We start from the raw sequence: 15162 nt of genomic DNA, 5'->3' as shown, positions 1-15162 counted from the left end.
TACGCCTCTCTCTCTCTTCCTAACTACAAATATTATATTACATTACATTACATTAATACCAGTGATTAGCGACGAAGATGAGGATTATAAAAAAAGTAACACACTTCTAAACACTTCCGTTGTTGTGTGTAAAATTAATTAATCATGTTCCCTCTTTTCACCCCGCGCTCCGCCACGTGCAACTTTAATTTTTATTTTAGAAAATAAATGCTATGCCACGTCGCAACTCGTTGGTGTTATAAAAGAGCGAGGTAGCTAGTGAGACCTCTTTACTCATACCAGCACTATTAATTATTATTAATTTTGTAATTATTATTTATTTTTATTATTATTAACTATTAATCCTTAATTAATAATAATAATAATAATATCTGTGTGATCGGAGAGGAGGGGATCGAGGGAGAGAAATGGAGGTGGATCCGACGAGCACGGTGGGGGGTGGGGTGGAGGACGTGTACGGCGAGGATCGCGCCACCGAGGACCAACTCATCACTCCCTGGACCGTCTCCGTCGCTAGGTGTGTTAAGCTCTCTCTCTCTCTCTCTCTCTACTTAATTTCTTTGTTAATTCCCTTTTTTTCATTTTTTAAAAATATTTATTTTACAATTTTTGCACTCTAGAAAAAAAAACAGTTTAATTTTATCTTAAATTTCTATTAAATAATTACTATTTATATTTATTATTTAGCCGAAATATATTGCAAGCAAGCAACAATGAAAATACGAGAATTTTTTTTTTTTTTCATATTTATGTACTCAATTTTTAAGCTCTTTCAGTTTGAATAAGAGAGTAACATTTTTCTCTTGTGGTGTAATTAAGCAGTTATATATGTTAGCTTATTTTGCTGGACTATTTACTTTGCATGTATACAAAAATTGGTAATACTTTGAGAAACTTTTTTATCTTAAAATGCCTTGTTCAATGAGCTTCTTCCCGTGTTAGTGGTTACACCTTATTGAGGGATCCACACCACAACAAAGGGCTCGCGTTTACGGAGAAAGAGAGAGATGCTCACTACCTGCGCGGCCTCTTGCCGCCGGCGATCGCGACGCAAGAGACTCAGGTTTGTTCGGCCGTCTCTCTATGCTCGTAAACCATTTCTGCTAGTCTTAACATATATGTTATATATGTGTTGTCAATAATTGTGAGAACACTTATTCTCGCAGGAGAAGAAGCTCATGCACAACCTTCGCCATTACGAGGTTCCGCTGCAGCGTTACATGGCCATGATGGACCTCCAGGTACTCTACACCTTTCAACGTATATATTACAAAGTTTAAGATTGTGTTACGTACTGTGAAAAAGTACGTTAAAAAAATATTTTATTTGTTTTCGTACATAATATCATGTTCGGCGTATTGCAATGAGGCTGTTACGATATATTTTCTATAGTCCCGCTAGAAAACAGAGAAACATATCTCAGCATATCACCGACTAGCATATTACCAATTGTTCCTGACGGAAGTGGCAAAGGGCTTGGTGGTTGGTATCCGAGGTCTCAAGTTCGAATCCTAGTTGATTCAAATTTCCAGCTAAGTTTATTTCTAAAAGAAATAAACGAAACGGGTAGCATGCTACCTATCTCTCAAAAATATCTCAGCATATCTCTATATGTCTTTGCTCCAACTCGGTTCATATCTATATGTTGCCCTGCAAATTCAAATCTGAGAGGCAGCGCTAAAATCTAGATTTTGCGTGTATTCCGCATATTAGATTTAAGATGCATGACCAAATTACGTGTGGTTGATATATTGTTCTCATATGTAATGATATATTTATCAGGAGAGGAATGAGAGGCTTTTCTACAAGCTGCTTATTGACAATGTCGAGGAGTTGCTTCCGGTTGTTTACACGCCGACGGTCGGTGAGGCCTGCCAGAAGTATGGATCCATTTTTAGGCGTCCGCAGGGTCTTTATATTAGCTTGAAGGAGAAGTAAGATGTTATCTCTTGTCCCCATCTTTATATTATCAGCGCATTTTAATATTGCCATTAACTTGAGGAGCTGATTCTTGTTGTAGAGGGAAGATACTTGAGGTGCTGAAAAACTGGCCTGAGAAGAGCATTCAGGTTATTGTCGTCACTGACGGCGAGCGTATTTTGGGTCTTGGAGATCTTGGTTGCCAGGTACTTTTTTTACTCTCTAGATTTTAGCATGAGAAATTCACTAAATTGATCACTGATTCAAGTATATATTTGCTGGATAAAATAGGGAATGGGAATCCCTGTCGGCAAGCTTGCTCTTTACACTGCTCTTGGAGGAGTTCGTCCGTCAGCTGTGAGCATTTCGCATTTAACTTTAATAGTTACTGTCAATAAGAAGTTGTAATCATCTGTCGCGCAGTATTTAGATAATTCTTTACATTACAGTGCTTACCAATTACGATTGATGTGGGAACGAACAACGAGGACTTGTTAAAGAATGAGTTCTATATAGGGTTGAGGCAAAGAAGAGCTACTGGCCAGGTGTGGTCTCTCTTCTAGATTGATTCCTACAATGTTCTTATTAGAATTCTGATCAATGATCTTCTTATCTGTTAAATCAGGAGTATAGTGACTTTTTGCATGAATTCATGGCTGCCGTTAAGCAGAACTATGGGGAAAATGTGCTCATTCAGGTATGAGATATGCTTTCGAGAAAACAGATGTTCTCATTTCTAAATACTGAATTCCTTTTTCATTTGAGTTAAAATAAAATTCATCCGTGTCTCTTTGAATTGAATTACCATTCCCAGTTTGAAGATTTCGCCAACCACAACGCATTTTACCTTCTTGAGAAATATCGCACGACCCATCTTGTCTTCAATGATGATATTCAGGTAGTAGGACAGGATCTCTTCCTTCGTAAAACATCGTTATAGCTGATGAACAATCAGTTGCAAGCTTTATTACTCCTTAAAAAAAAAACTTATAATGGTACTATCTGTGTTGCAGGGCACAGCTGCTGTTGTCCTTGCAGGGGTTGTTGCTGCTCTGAGGTTGGTCGGGGGAACCTTAGCAGAGCACACATTTTTGTTTTTCGGTGCCGGAGAGGTTGGTATCTTTTCCACTGTTGAATTCTTCCCCTTAGCCTCTTTGGAATAGAACTCTTGATTCATGGTACTGTTTGTAGAGTAACGAAATATGTGGATCGATCATGATTGACTAAATATGTTTTGCCCTGATGTTTCTTTGATGTTCTTGTGTCATAGTATAATGCCATTGCAACATTTCCCTATCTGTCAGTCTAAATGCATTATGTTTGTTGCTGTACCCTGTGATTTCTTTCTTTTTTTTAAATTTTTTTTTTTAAGTTCTATTATCTTCATCTAGATCAGAAAATGCTGAATGTTGGTTCTTGTAGGCTGGGACAGGTATTGCTGAGCTGATAGCTCTTGCGATTTCTAAGCAGGTAATGCAACTTATTCTGTCAAGCTTCTCACTTATTTGAAATCTACTTCTCTGCTTTTCCATGTGCTCTATAATCTGAGTCAAACTGGATACGATAAATGATTGATTGTGATCCTTTCAGGCAAAGGCCTCAACGGAAGAGAGCCGCAAGAAGATTTGGCTTGTGGACTCTAAGGTTGATTTTAAGAAATATATTTAGCCTGCTTTAACAGAACACTTATAATTTAGCCTTCTATTTTCATCATTTTGCTAGTTCAATGAAGAGAGAATTTTTCATATGATAGGGTTTGATCGTTAGCTCTCGCAAGGAATCTCTTCCACAGTTCAAGAAATCTTACGCACACGAACATGAACCGGTGAAGAACCTCTTAGATGCCATCGAGGTGCAAACTGCAAAGTCTTCTAAAACATCTACAAAAATTTCCTCTCTCTCTCTCTCTCTCTCTCTCTCTCTCTTTCTCTCTCTCTCTCTCTCTCTTAATTTGTTAGTATGTGGTTCTTAACAATCAAACTTCAACAGTTAGTGACATACACTAACTTTCCTTCTTTTGTTTCTTAAGGCTATTAAGCCGACAGTCCTGATAGGGTCAGCTGGTGTCGGCCAAGCTTTCACACAAGAAGTAATTGAAGCCATGACCTCTTTTAATGAGGTAACTTCCAATTCTCTACATTAGAGTTTTTGCACGTTTCTTTAACTATTATCTGGAGCCACTGATAAAGTTTAGACCTACTAATTGTCGTTTTATCAAATACAGAAGCCCGTGATTCTTGCTCTATCAAATCCGACTTCGCAATCTGAATGTACTGCTGAACAAGCATATACATGGAGTAAGGTAGTAATTCTCCCTTTGGTGCCCTCATAACTGTTTATTTATAATTTGAACAAAAGTACTATAAAATTCTTATCGATCGTCTCTTCAACACTGAAATATGGTCCCCAGGGTCGAGCATTATTTGCTAGTGGCAGTCCGTTTGATCCAGTCGAATACAATGGCAAGAAGTATGTGCCTGGCCAGGTTTGAACTTCCTCCATTTTGCTTTTAAAACTTTTGAAAACTCCTTGCGAGTTCGTTCAAATGGCTAAATTTGATATGATGTTGCTGCCTCTTCACAATCTACGCAGGCAAACAATGCTTACATTTTCCCAGGATTTGGTCTTGGTTTGGTGATATCGGGAGCGATACGCGTGCATGATGAGATGCTTCTCGCTGCCTGTAAGCAACAAAACTTGCAGAAACTAATGTTTACCATGGTCTTCGTATACTTAACTATGTATTTATATATATTCATTGCACATGTAATTTCTCAACTGAAAGAACACAAAAACATAAAGAAATCACTACAAATTTGTTGAGGTGTATATTATTGGTCATAAAAAGCGAAAATTACAAACCACATCTATATATATTCGGAAGCTTTAATATCACAAATCATATAGCTCCAACAAATATTCTCGTAGAAGGAGATAGTTCAGATTATTCTACTGACATGGTCATCCATTTGTCTGTCAAAGTTTCTCCGACAGACGAATATGAATGGGCTTTCACAGTTGGTTATGCCATTTACTATCTCCTGGAAGTGCCTTAAAACTAGTGCTATTCCAGAGTTTTTTTAGAAAAAAAAGAAAATGAACTGGTTAAAGCTTTGAAACTGTTTGAATTGTATTGAATTTTCCTGTTCTGATCATCTTTATTTATTCTTTTTTTCCATTGGAACAGCTGAGGCGCTGGGGCACCAGGTAACGAAAGAGAACTTTGAGAAAGGGCTGATCTACCCGCCCTTCCTGAATATCAGGAAGATATCCGCAAACATAGCTGCTAATGTAGCTGCGAAAGCATACGAACTTGGTACGTTTTCTTTCCCGAACATATACATTTGTTTTTAATAATTTTTCTGCTCACAGTGTCTCATTCTCTTGCGCATATCATACAGGTTTAGCGAGTCGGCTTCCTCGCCCGAAAGACCTGGTGAAATATGCAGTGAGTTGCATGTACACCCCCGTTTACCGTAGCTACAGATGAAGTAACTTGTTTACAATTTTGTAGAAAATATAAGAAAGAGCACTGCAGGTACTTGCTGGTTTTGTAAGATGTAATAATGCAGTTATTGTTGAGCTAGTTGCTGCCTTCTAGTTATTCTGCTGTGTCTGTTGGCAGATATGGGATTTAAAAATAAACTTTTTGTTTGCGCTACTTTGTCGTTTTGGAATGGTCTCTGATTGTGCAGTGTGCGTGTGCGTGTGCGTTTTCAGGGTTTCTTTATGTTCTTTCCCGGCGCTGGGTTGGTTAAGGTGAAGTTGAGATCTATTTGTTTTTGTGGGCTTCAGAAGTTGAAATTATGACTTCGAGAAAGTTGCACGCGTTGGCATTTGTTTTGACATCATCGTTCCGGGAATTATTCAAACTTCTATTCACAATTGTATGAAATGTCGGTCTTTTAATTTTGGTATGATGTGGGGTGAAGTTAAGCTCGTGAAAATCACAAATATTTTTTTTTTTTTTTTTTTAGACGCTGGCATTAGGTTCGGTATCAAAGTTGTGAGATTATTTTAATTCCTGCTCACAGCTGCACGGAAAATCTTCATACTGTACGGTAACAGTACATCAGAAGGTTTTAATATTGTAAGTTCAGTTACTATCCTCTTGTTAATTTTGATATTAAGACTTTTTTAATATTAAGACTTTCAAATTGATGATCCATATGGTTAAACATTATCTAGAGTATTTAAAATTTTTTGATATTATTTACTTTATATCTTTAAAAGATATTGAAATTGATTATTTTTAACGGCCGATATTCCATACTTGCTAATTCAACGGTATAAAAAAATAAGAATCGGTTGAATTTTTTATAGAAAACTCTATTCACTATCTACATAAAGATCAATAGCTTTGATCTTAAATTGAAGAATCCGATCATCTATTTTTAGCACGTCATTCGATTTGGATCGTTCACTTTATATCCGCTTGATTGACTTTATTCTGATTTGAAAAATTACAAAATTTATTTTTTCAAAATTTTAAATACTCAAAATCATATTTAACAGAGCGGATCATTGAATTGGAAGCTCTATCATAAAAAATTACTTACGAATACGAAGGGCTCTTTGTGATCCACTAGTGCGACCCATTTCTATTTGGGCCGTAAAGTGAACATGGGCCTAAATTGTGAGGCCCATAGGCTTCCTCCCACTCGGGGTGCATCCTCTTCGTCCCCCACGCCGCGACTCTCTCCCCACTGGGATAGGTATCGACACGCATGCTAATGATTCGTTCCCCATTTTTGTGTTCTTATAACGCACCACGTAGAGAGATTCGACGATGAGATGAGCGAATGGATATGTAGCGTGGAAGTCCCTCTTTCAAGGTATCTTCTGAGTATATAGTTTGTGCTTAACCTTGTATCTTTCCGCGACTCTCTTTAACATGTTGTTTTCTATGGCAATGTTGATATATCTACGACACCTCCCAGTAGCCTCGAATTGGATAAAAAAATTATTATGATTGGATATATAGGGACTAAGAATTTTATTAAGGCTTATGCATTTTAGGCCAGTGATTTGTATGCAACTGCGTTATTGGTACGTTTGGTATCGTAGCCGATTTGTTAAGTATTTTGCGAGTTATTAGTATTAGTGAGTTGGATTGGTACACTATGTGGCATGTCATATCATCAATAATTATCAATTTTGAAGAGTTGGACGGGGCTACTATTAGTAGCAAAATCCCATTGTTACTATCAGTTTTTTAGCCTTTGGATCAACTCTTTTCATTATTTCTAACCATTGGATTAAATACTATAACCCAGTAGGGACCACTCAACCCTAGGGGGACCACTCAACTCTAACCGACTAATATCATCCTGACTCTAAAATTTTTCATCCAACGGTTAAAAATTTGATAGTAAAAAGAGCGTTTTATTATTAATAGTATTCCAGCCTAATTCCAATTTTGAATCTCGCAAAAGTATGTGCAAGGCAAAGAAGCAGAAATAGTTCTAATGAGCTAATAGCCTAATAGTGGTTTTTTGTTGTAACAACTTTTATTTGATGCTCAGCATAGTATCATTGGAGCTTTCCACAACTTATACAAATAGGAATAAAAAAGATTCTTTCAATCATTGGTCCGATGATTGCGGTCCTTCATTCCCGTCGCCACCGCATGTCGACAGAGAATCCAGCGTGTAATGATAGAACCAAATGAAAGATATGGGTAAGAGGAAAGGATGAAAAATGCGAATTTGTTTCAGGTTTTCTCATTTTCATTCAGAGCTGGTCCAATGTTCTTTGTCAAAAGTGATCAGATATATTTGCAGAGATCAAATTTCATGGTTATAGTTCGAGCCAGCCTTGAATTTGCACTTTTCATCCTTTCCCCTGGCCAAGATTTGTGTTAGATATGTCTCGAATTCTAGTACCGCAAGGTTTTCTAACCCTATTCTATTTTGATTATTCCATTAAGTTAAGTTTAGATTATGCCTAATCTAATTAAGATATTCTTAGTCTTAGTGGATTTGTAATCCTAATCTTATTAGGATTTAGCCACTATTATAATATACCTTTTATTCCATTGATTTGATGCGACCGATGAGAGAGAGAGTATGGGTGTATTTTTTAAATTAGAATTTTGTGAGAGAGGCATATTTTGTACACCACTTTGATTATAATGAAGATCTCCGCTCCGTCTTCGCCCGTGAACGTAGGCCGGTGGCCGAACCACGTAAATATTATGTGCTTTATTTTTTTTCTCTCTTTCACGGATCTGTTTGGTATTTTCGCACCCGACGAACTATATCTTTTCCGCCTTTATTCTAACAATTTGTCACTTGGTTCTATCATTCCATGATGGATTCTCTCTCGACATGCAGTAGTGACGGGAATGAAGAATTGCAACCGTTGAACCAATCATTAAATGAATCCTTGAATGTTTCAATGCTCGAACGAACTGACACTACTATACTTTGAAAGATGATATTTTCCTTGTCCTATCTGCTGCGGGCAAGGAATAAAGTAGAGGCATTCTTTTAAGTTATTCTCTTTCTATCCTGTTATTTTTGTAGTTTGCCATAATGCTTGAACTTTGAGAAGCATGAAAAGAACTTTGTTTTGTCATTTAAATTTTCTCTACTCATTCACTATTTTTCTAGTTCTGTTTTTGACAATTCATGTTGTTAGTTAGTCCTTTCTGAGTCTGTGAACAATATGCCTTTAAAGCTTATTGCATAATGTTGTTTGTGTGATGTGAACGGATGGAGGCGATAGCATCTTCTGTTTAGTGGTGATTTTATTTCTACTTTTGGTTCTTATTCTGTTTTTCTCCCTTAATCCTTACCGTCATCATCCGAAAAGTTCACATAAATACCAGCTGCAATCAGGTATTGAGCTGGAGAATATTGGAGACTGTCTCAACAAAGTATCGTAGTTGTGAAACAGACAATCCTTACGCTGTGGACCAAATTCGGCCCTGCTATATGATGTAGTGCTATTTGATTAAGCACTGCTGCCTGAGTGGTGCTATTAGGAGAAACACTAACACTATCACTAGTCTTGCCTCTTGAGCAGAATTATAAGTTTCAGATTAGAGTTTTCCCTTTTCAGGCTTAAATCTCATTTTTGCTTCCCTCTGCAACAGGTGTTCCAAATTTGTCTCTTTGTTTGTTTTGCCAAGTGCTCAAAAGAGGTTGTTGCTCGTAGAAGCATCAGTAAAAGTAGGCTAAACGGTCAAGATTGGAAAGGAAAGAACCAGCTATCGAGTATGAGGAATGGGGAATCGATGATGAGAGAATGTTAAATTGTATTTACTGCTCTGATTGGGACCTTTAACCAGCTAACATTCAAATGCGAGGAGTCAAGGCCAAATTATTAGCAGCAACTTCAATTCAGTCCACACTATTTGCCATCTGTTCAAACCTGCGGTGTATACCAAATAACTTCATCCTTTAAGGGGAAAGGGGACAGATTGTGGCTTAGGCTGGTAGTGGTAGAAAAACATCTGCTCCAAACTGGAAATGGGTCAGAATATTTTGCATTCAGCTGAAACATTAACCAATACAGATTGTTAACTGAATAGTTTAGTTGCAGAATATCAATTAATGTAGAACTTACCATACAACCCTCCAGAGTTTTAAAATCTTAGACATTAGTATATGCAGTCAGAGTTAAGAGTGCATGCTAATATTTGCATGTGCTACTCATGCTTCACGCCTAATTTATATAGGAAGACACCAAACTGCAATTTTGATCAATTGATTAGGTGATGATGCTTTTTCTGATTCGATGCATAGAGATACCCCGAGAGAGAGGGCCTTAAGTGCAGGTCACTATCCGAAAAATGGACAGATGGTGAAAATATCGTGGCAAGCAAATCCTACATGCTCAATATGCAAATATCCTGTTTAGTCTTTTCTTTCTTTTTTTTCTTTAGCTCCCCTCCTTTTCCTGCTATATAAAGGAACTTAGGGCTCTCCACCATCCATACTAAACCTGTTCTGTTTTCGTATTGCAACTATATAATATGGAATATGCTAACTTGCGTCGACAGGCAGCTTCTATGAAGAAAAATCTCTTTGATCAGGTATTATCTTAGTTACATCAAGAATCTAATTACTAGCACTATGTGTGGCACCTTTTTGGGAACTATCACTACACTCGATCTCCGCCGAAAAGCAGGAATCATTATTCTAGTTTTCCTTGTGGTAGTTCCGAAGAGACTAGTTAAGAATCTGTTTTCCCAAGCACTGATGAACTATGCAATCTCGTTCAAACTATCCTGAGAATGCCTACTTTCATGATTCTTAACATATATAGTAGGCCACTGATCTGTTTTAACATTAACTTATATGTGCAGGAAAAATAGATATCAGGGTAACATAAATAACATGGTTCGTTGGTTGCAGGGGTATTTAGATGAGCAATTTTATCAGTTGGAAGAGTTACAGGATGACTCTAGCCCTAACTTTGTGGAAGAAGTCGTTACCTTGTTCTTCAGGGATTCGGCTAGACTATCGTCCAACATTGAGCTAGCTCTGTAAATATCTACTTTTCTATTCAGCCATATTAGGAATTTTCTAGCTATACTTATCAAAAGGAGGTGTAAAAGAAATATTAAGTAGTATTTGTATAATCACCATGCAGGGAGAAGCAACCTCAAGATTTCAACAAGCTGGATATTTACATGCAACAGTTGAAAGGCAGTGGCTCCAGGTAGCAATGGATTGTTCTCCACAGTACCAATCATATTATATTCATGTATAATATGATTCTTATGTATGATATTTCCACGACTTATATTTCTCCTGCATATGTCTAAGGCATACAAGAATTCCAGATTGTTTTGAAGAAAACACCAAACATCACCTCACCATATTCTGATGATGCATAAAATCAATTTAGTTGTGATTTCACGCACACACACACGCACACATACACACACACAAAAAGATTATAACTGGTGTACAGCGATCTACCTTTTTTTTTTTTATCATTGCCTTTTGTGAGTATTAACTGAAATAAAAGGTGGTTTTCCTGTTCATATTGGACTCTCACCCAAGTCACAATCCTCTCCCCCGTATCTTAACTCATCTTTACTTGATAATCTCTAACGAACTTCACATGTCAACATCATATGATTCGAAGTTGTTTAATTTTATTCCTATGCTATTCATTTTGTCATATTGTTGTATTATCTAAATACTAAATGCTTCTTGGAATTTGACCTTATGCACTGAATAAATTTGGTGCAGCATTGGTGCTTCTAGGATGAAGAATGAATGCACAACCTTTAGGGAGTACTGCAAAGCAGAAAATATTGAAGGGTCTCTCTCTCTCTCTACTCTCTCTCTGTCTCTCTCTCTCTCGATTTCAATCTCAATAATTAGATTTTTCTATTGTGTAGATGCGTGAGATCGTTTCAGAAACTGAAGAGGGAGCATACCACTCTTAGACAGAAACTGGAGTCCTATTTTCAGGTTTTCTTTTATCTTTTTTCTTCTATTTTACACTTATCTCACCCTTTATACTCTCTCTCACTTGTGAGTAAATTAACTACATTTTTTTTTTCTCTCTATCTTCGATTTGTCACTCACCAAAATTGGCCTTTTAGTTGTTAAGGCAGGTTGGACCTACCGAAAGAGCAACTCGCCCGGGCGTGTGAGATCAGTTTGCAGGATGTTTTGCTACAGCAAAGAATATTCTATCAATAGTCTTTTGGAATAAATGTAACTTTTGATTTCAATAAAAAGTTGGATAAACTTCCAATACCACCCTTGTGGTTTCGTACTTTCTCACTTTAGTACCCTGTGGTTTAAAGTGTATCAATTTAGTACCTTGTGGTTTTATTTTTTTTCTTTTCGTCAGATTTTTTTTCGTTAAATCTGTAACAAAGTTAAAACTAAAAGGTATTAAAGTAAATATTCGATAAATCTAGGTGGGTATTTGAAGTTACAGATTTAACGAAAAAAAATCTGACGAAAAGAGAAAAATAAAACCACAGGTTATTAAATTGATACACTTTAAATCACAGGGTACTAAAGTGAGAAAGTACGAAACCACAGGGATGGTATTTGAAGTTTAGCTTAAAAAGTTTGATCCGTTATAATATCATAGTTGAACTGATGTACTACTCTGGTTGGACTGTATATGCCTATGTATTTGAACTTCTAAAGTCAAATAATTTGTGTATTAAAATAGTGTATTTGAGTCTCCTACAAGAAGAATGGAGTTAATGAGGTCAGGAAGATAAATGGAGTTAATGAAGGCAGAAAGAGGCATGTAGTTATTGAAGGTACCAACCCTGGCAAGAAGGTGAGTTGGGCTGATGAGGAGGGGCTTGCTTTAACCCACACCGCCGTATCTGACACGGGTTTCGGGAAGCCTAATCTCTCCGCAACGTTGGGTATAAACAAGACAAGTATAAACAAGACTTACAAGGAGGCGCTTCTCACACCCATTTCCATTCCGCGGCGAGACAGTGGACGCCCACAGAGAGACATCTACTTTCCCTCCTTCAAAACCCCGCCCAAATCTTTTTTTACGGGCAAGTGTTTCAGGTGTCTGGGCCTTAACCACTGGGCGTCACGGTGCCGTGCGCCTCTCCGGTGTGCGCGGTGCTATAAGACGGGTCACGTTGCTAGATCTTGCATGGATCGGTTGCCAATGGCGGTTTACAGGGAGATGCGGGCCAGACCTTCTTACCTTAGCGCGTTTGTCCCACAGACAGACGACTTCTTCGCCAGGCAGAACCATTGTCGCAACGCGATTCTGGTGGATGTCCTCCCTCCAAGGAATTTGGGTCATTTTCCTCAGGAGACGATAGCCAACAGGCTGGCGGCTCGCTTCGGAGGTCTCCCGTCTGATTTTCATGTCGCTAAGTATAGTTCCCGCGACTTTGTGATTTTCCTACCGGAATGGGTGCCGGCTGCCCAGCTAGTTCGTCGTGAGATTTTGTCGTTGGACAATCTGAGGCTTCAATGCTATTCCTGGAATCCGTACTCCGGGTTGCGAAGGGCTTCGTTAACGTACAATGTTTGGATCCGGCTTGTTTGCTTACCTTATGAGTGTTGGTCATCTAGAACGGTGGCGGCGCTGGTCACCGGGTTCGGACGGTTTATCCGGGCCGATGACTTCTCGAACCGCATGGTTGATCTCACAGGGTATAGATGCCTCGTTGCTGTCAATTTTCTATCGGACATCCCGGAAAATTTGGAGATCACGGTGGGAGACTATTCGCTGTCGGTTCTCATCCAGCTTGAGAGATGGGGCCGTCGCGACTATGTCGACCCCCGCATTCCGCCCAACGAACGGACGGACCAGCATGATCCTGGGCTGAGAGATCACGAGCCCCCCCACCGCTCTGCTGGGTCGGTACGAGGGCGACGATCTTCGGCTGGTGGTTCTTCAAGCTCGGACGCAGCAGCATCTTGGAATTCGTCCGAAATCCGGGATAGAAGGCGGGAAGTCATCATCCCGGACTCCTCTCTGCGCAGAAATATCGCACTCTCGTCGGAAGAATCCAATCGGCGCGGCGACGACGAAAAGGGACCGGCGATCGTCGGAAAGCGTGGGACAACGGACGGGAATTTGAATTTTGCTGAGGCTGACGGCGCATTAATTGAAGGAATTGACGGGGAGAGGGGGCGAAGCTTAATTGCGACAGGCGGTTCGTCCTCGAAGGCTCTAGGAAAAGGAAAAGATCTCCTTCAGGCTTCTTTGTCAACGTGTCAGAGTTTGGAGCCAAGTGGACTTGTTATTAAAGATCAGAGTATTTATTACTGTGCTTGGAAAAAGCGGTCACCTTCGACTTAGAAGATCTACACATCCTCCTCGAGCTCCGGGCCGGGGATGGACATTTGCTTTCCCGAACAGTGGGTCCTCATGGGCCCGAAAGCTGTTCGTCCTGGGCTGGGCCGGCACGACACTTCCTTTGTAGAAGGGATGGGCCCTTCAGTCCCACTCGGACCCGAGGCCTGTTGCATGTTCCGTTGGGGACCTTTATTGATCTATTTTGCAGAAGCCCATCCGCAATTCAGTCCGCCTGTTATTCCTGTTAGCCCAGACCTCCTCGGGACTTTCTCTCTCTCGGGCCACACTGGTTGGGGGCCCTCCTGGAAGACCGGCGAAGAGTTTTCCGCGCTGTCCGCAGCGGTAACTTGCATCGTATCTGGCTCCCGGGTTTGGGATGTGGGGCGCTTCTCCACCCACATATCTGCAGGCGTCGCCCTCCGGGTGCCTGAAGTAGAGTCAGTCCCAGGAGAAAAAGGTGCTAGTAGTGGGGGGGCTTATCAGACTTCCGTTATGCCGATCGTCACATCGCCGCCCGGGTCAGCTGTTGGAGATCATGCAGTAGATCCGAGCCCAGGCGAAAATGGGAGGGAGGTCTACTTTACGGGAAAAATCATGGAGAATGACAATGAGAATTCCTCGCTGATCTGGAGTCCGCCGCTCGGGTTCGTTGATGGACAGTTTTTTTCCCCCCCTGCTTTCGATCCGCTGTTAGGTGAGGAGGGGGCCTCCTCAAGGGACGGTCTCTCTTCCCCGGCTACTGATCTTTTTCTCGGCAAGGAGAGGGATTCCCCGAGCAAGCTGAGGGCGGCGACTAGATCCTGTGCGAGGCTGATGTCAGTTCGACAGGTCNGAAGTTGTTTGAATGGGCCTCGGGGCTCAAGATCAATATGAACAAGACTGAACTTTACCACGTCGGAACCACAGCAAACAGAGCTAAAAGACTCGCAGATATTTTGGGGTGTAGAGTTGGCAAACTACCTTTTCGCTACTTGGGGTTGCCTCTCAATACTAAATCCCTTCGAAAGGATGATTGGACTCCGATCCTTAACCGCATCGAGAAGCGCATTGACGGATGGAAGGCAAAACTCCTCTCCTACGGGGGGAGATTAATCCTGGTCAATTCGGTACTTTCAAATCTTCCGTTATTCTACTTTGCAATATTCAAGGTGCCGCAGTGGGTACTGAATCGCATTGAAGCTCTCAGAAGAGCATTCTTTTGGAAAGGGTGCTCGAAAATTTCAGGGGGGGCTTGCCTCGTCGGATGGAAAACGATATGTAAAAGTAGAAAAGAAGGAGGTCTGGGGATTAAGGATATGCACGCTGTGAATAAGGCTCTTTTAGCCAAATGGTGGTGGCGTTTCTTCAATGAGAGGCATCTGTTATGGGGGAGGTTAATCACCACTTTATATTATACTAGAAGGAGGCCGTTGCATGAGGGAAAATCCTTCAGACCTTACTCCCAGTGGTGGAGAAGTGTGATGAGCTGTCAGGGAA

The 15162-nt window shown here is 40.1% G+C and overlaps 2 protein-coding genes across 3 annotated transcripts; both read left to right on the top strand.

Moving 5' to 3' along the window:
• LOC109722344 (NADP-dependent malic enzyme) lies at window positions 403-5572 on the top strand. 2 transcript variants are annotated; one of them, XM_020250373.1, is made up of 19 exons: window positions 403-517; window positions 943-1063; window positions 1167-1241; window positions 1783-1934; window positions 2021-2126; window positions 2212-2277; window positions 2370-2465; window positions 2546-2617; window positions 2735-2818; window positions 2934-3032; window positions 3343-3390; window positions 3511-3564; window positions 3674-3772; window positions 3950-4039; window positions 4145-4222; window positions 4331-4405; window positions 4513-4603; window positions 5108-5236; window positions 5322-5572. In XM_020250373.1, exons 1-19 carry the CDS (start codon window positions 408-410, stop codon window positions 5408-5410), a joined length of 1734 nt encoding a protein of 577 aa, XP_020105962.1. In that variant the 5' UTR covers window positions 403-407; the 3' UTR covers window positions 5411-5572. The 2 variants fall into 2 exon arrangements, with proteins under 2 accessions (XP_020105962.1, XP_020105963.1); XM_020250374.1 differs by lacking the exon at window positions 2735-2818.
• Window positions 9416-11648, top strand: LOC109721911 (pseudo histidine-containing phosphotransfer protein 5-like). The gene is made up of 6 exons (XM_020249728.1): window positions 9416-9961; window positions 10284-10414; window positions 10522-10590; window positions 11130-11201; window positions 11282-11354; window positions 11489-11648. Exons 1-6 carry the CDS (start codon window positions 9902-9904, stop codon window positions 11537-11539), a joined length of 456 nt encoding a protein of 151 aa, XP_020105317.1. The 5' UTR covers window positions 9416-9901; the 3' UTR covers window positions 11540-11648.

This window comes from Ananas comosus, linkage group 16 (genome assembly GCF_001540865.1).
Source record: "Ananas comosus cultivar F153 linkage group 16, ASM154086v1, whole genome shotgun sequence".
In the NCBI taxonomy this organism is placed as follows: domain Eukaryota; kingdom Viridiplantae; phylum Streptophyta; class Magnoliopsida; order Poales; family Bromeliaceae; genus Ananas; species Ananas comosus.
The sequence above is the reverse complement of the archived record's forward strand: the minus strand, read 5'-3'. Positions and strand labels throughout refer to the sequence as shown.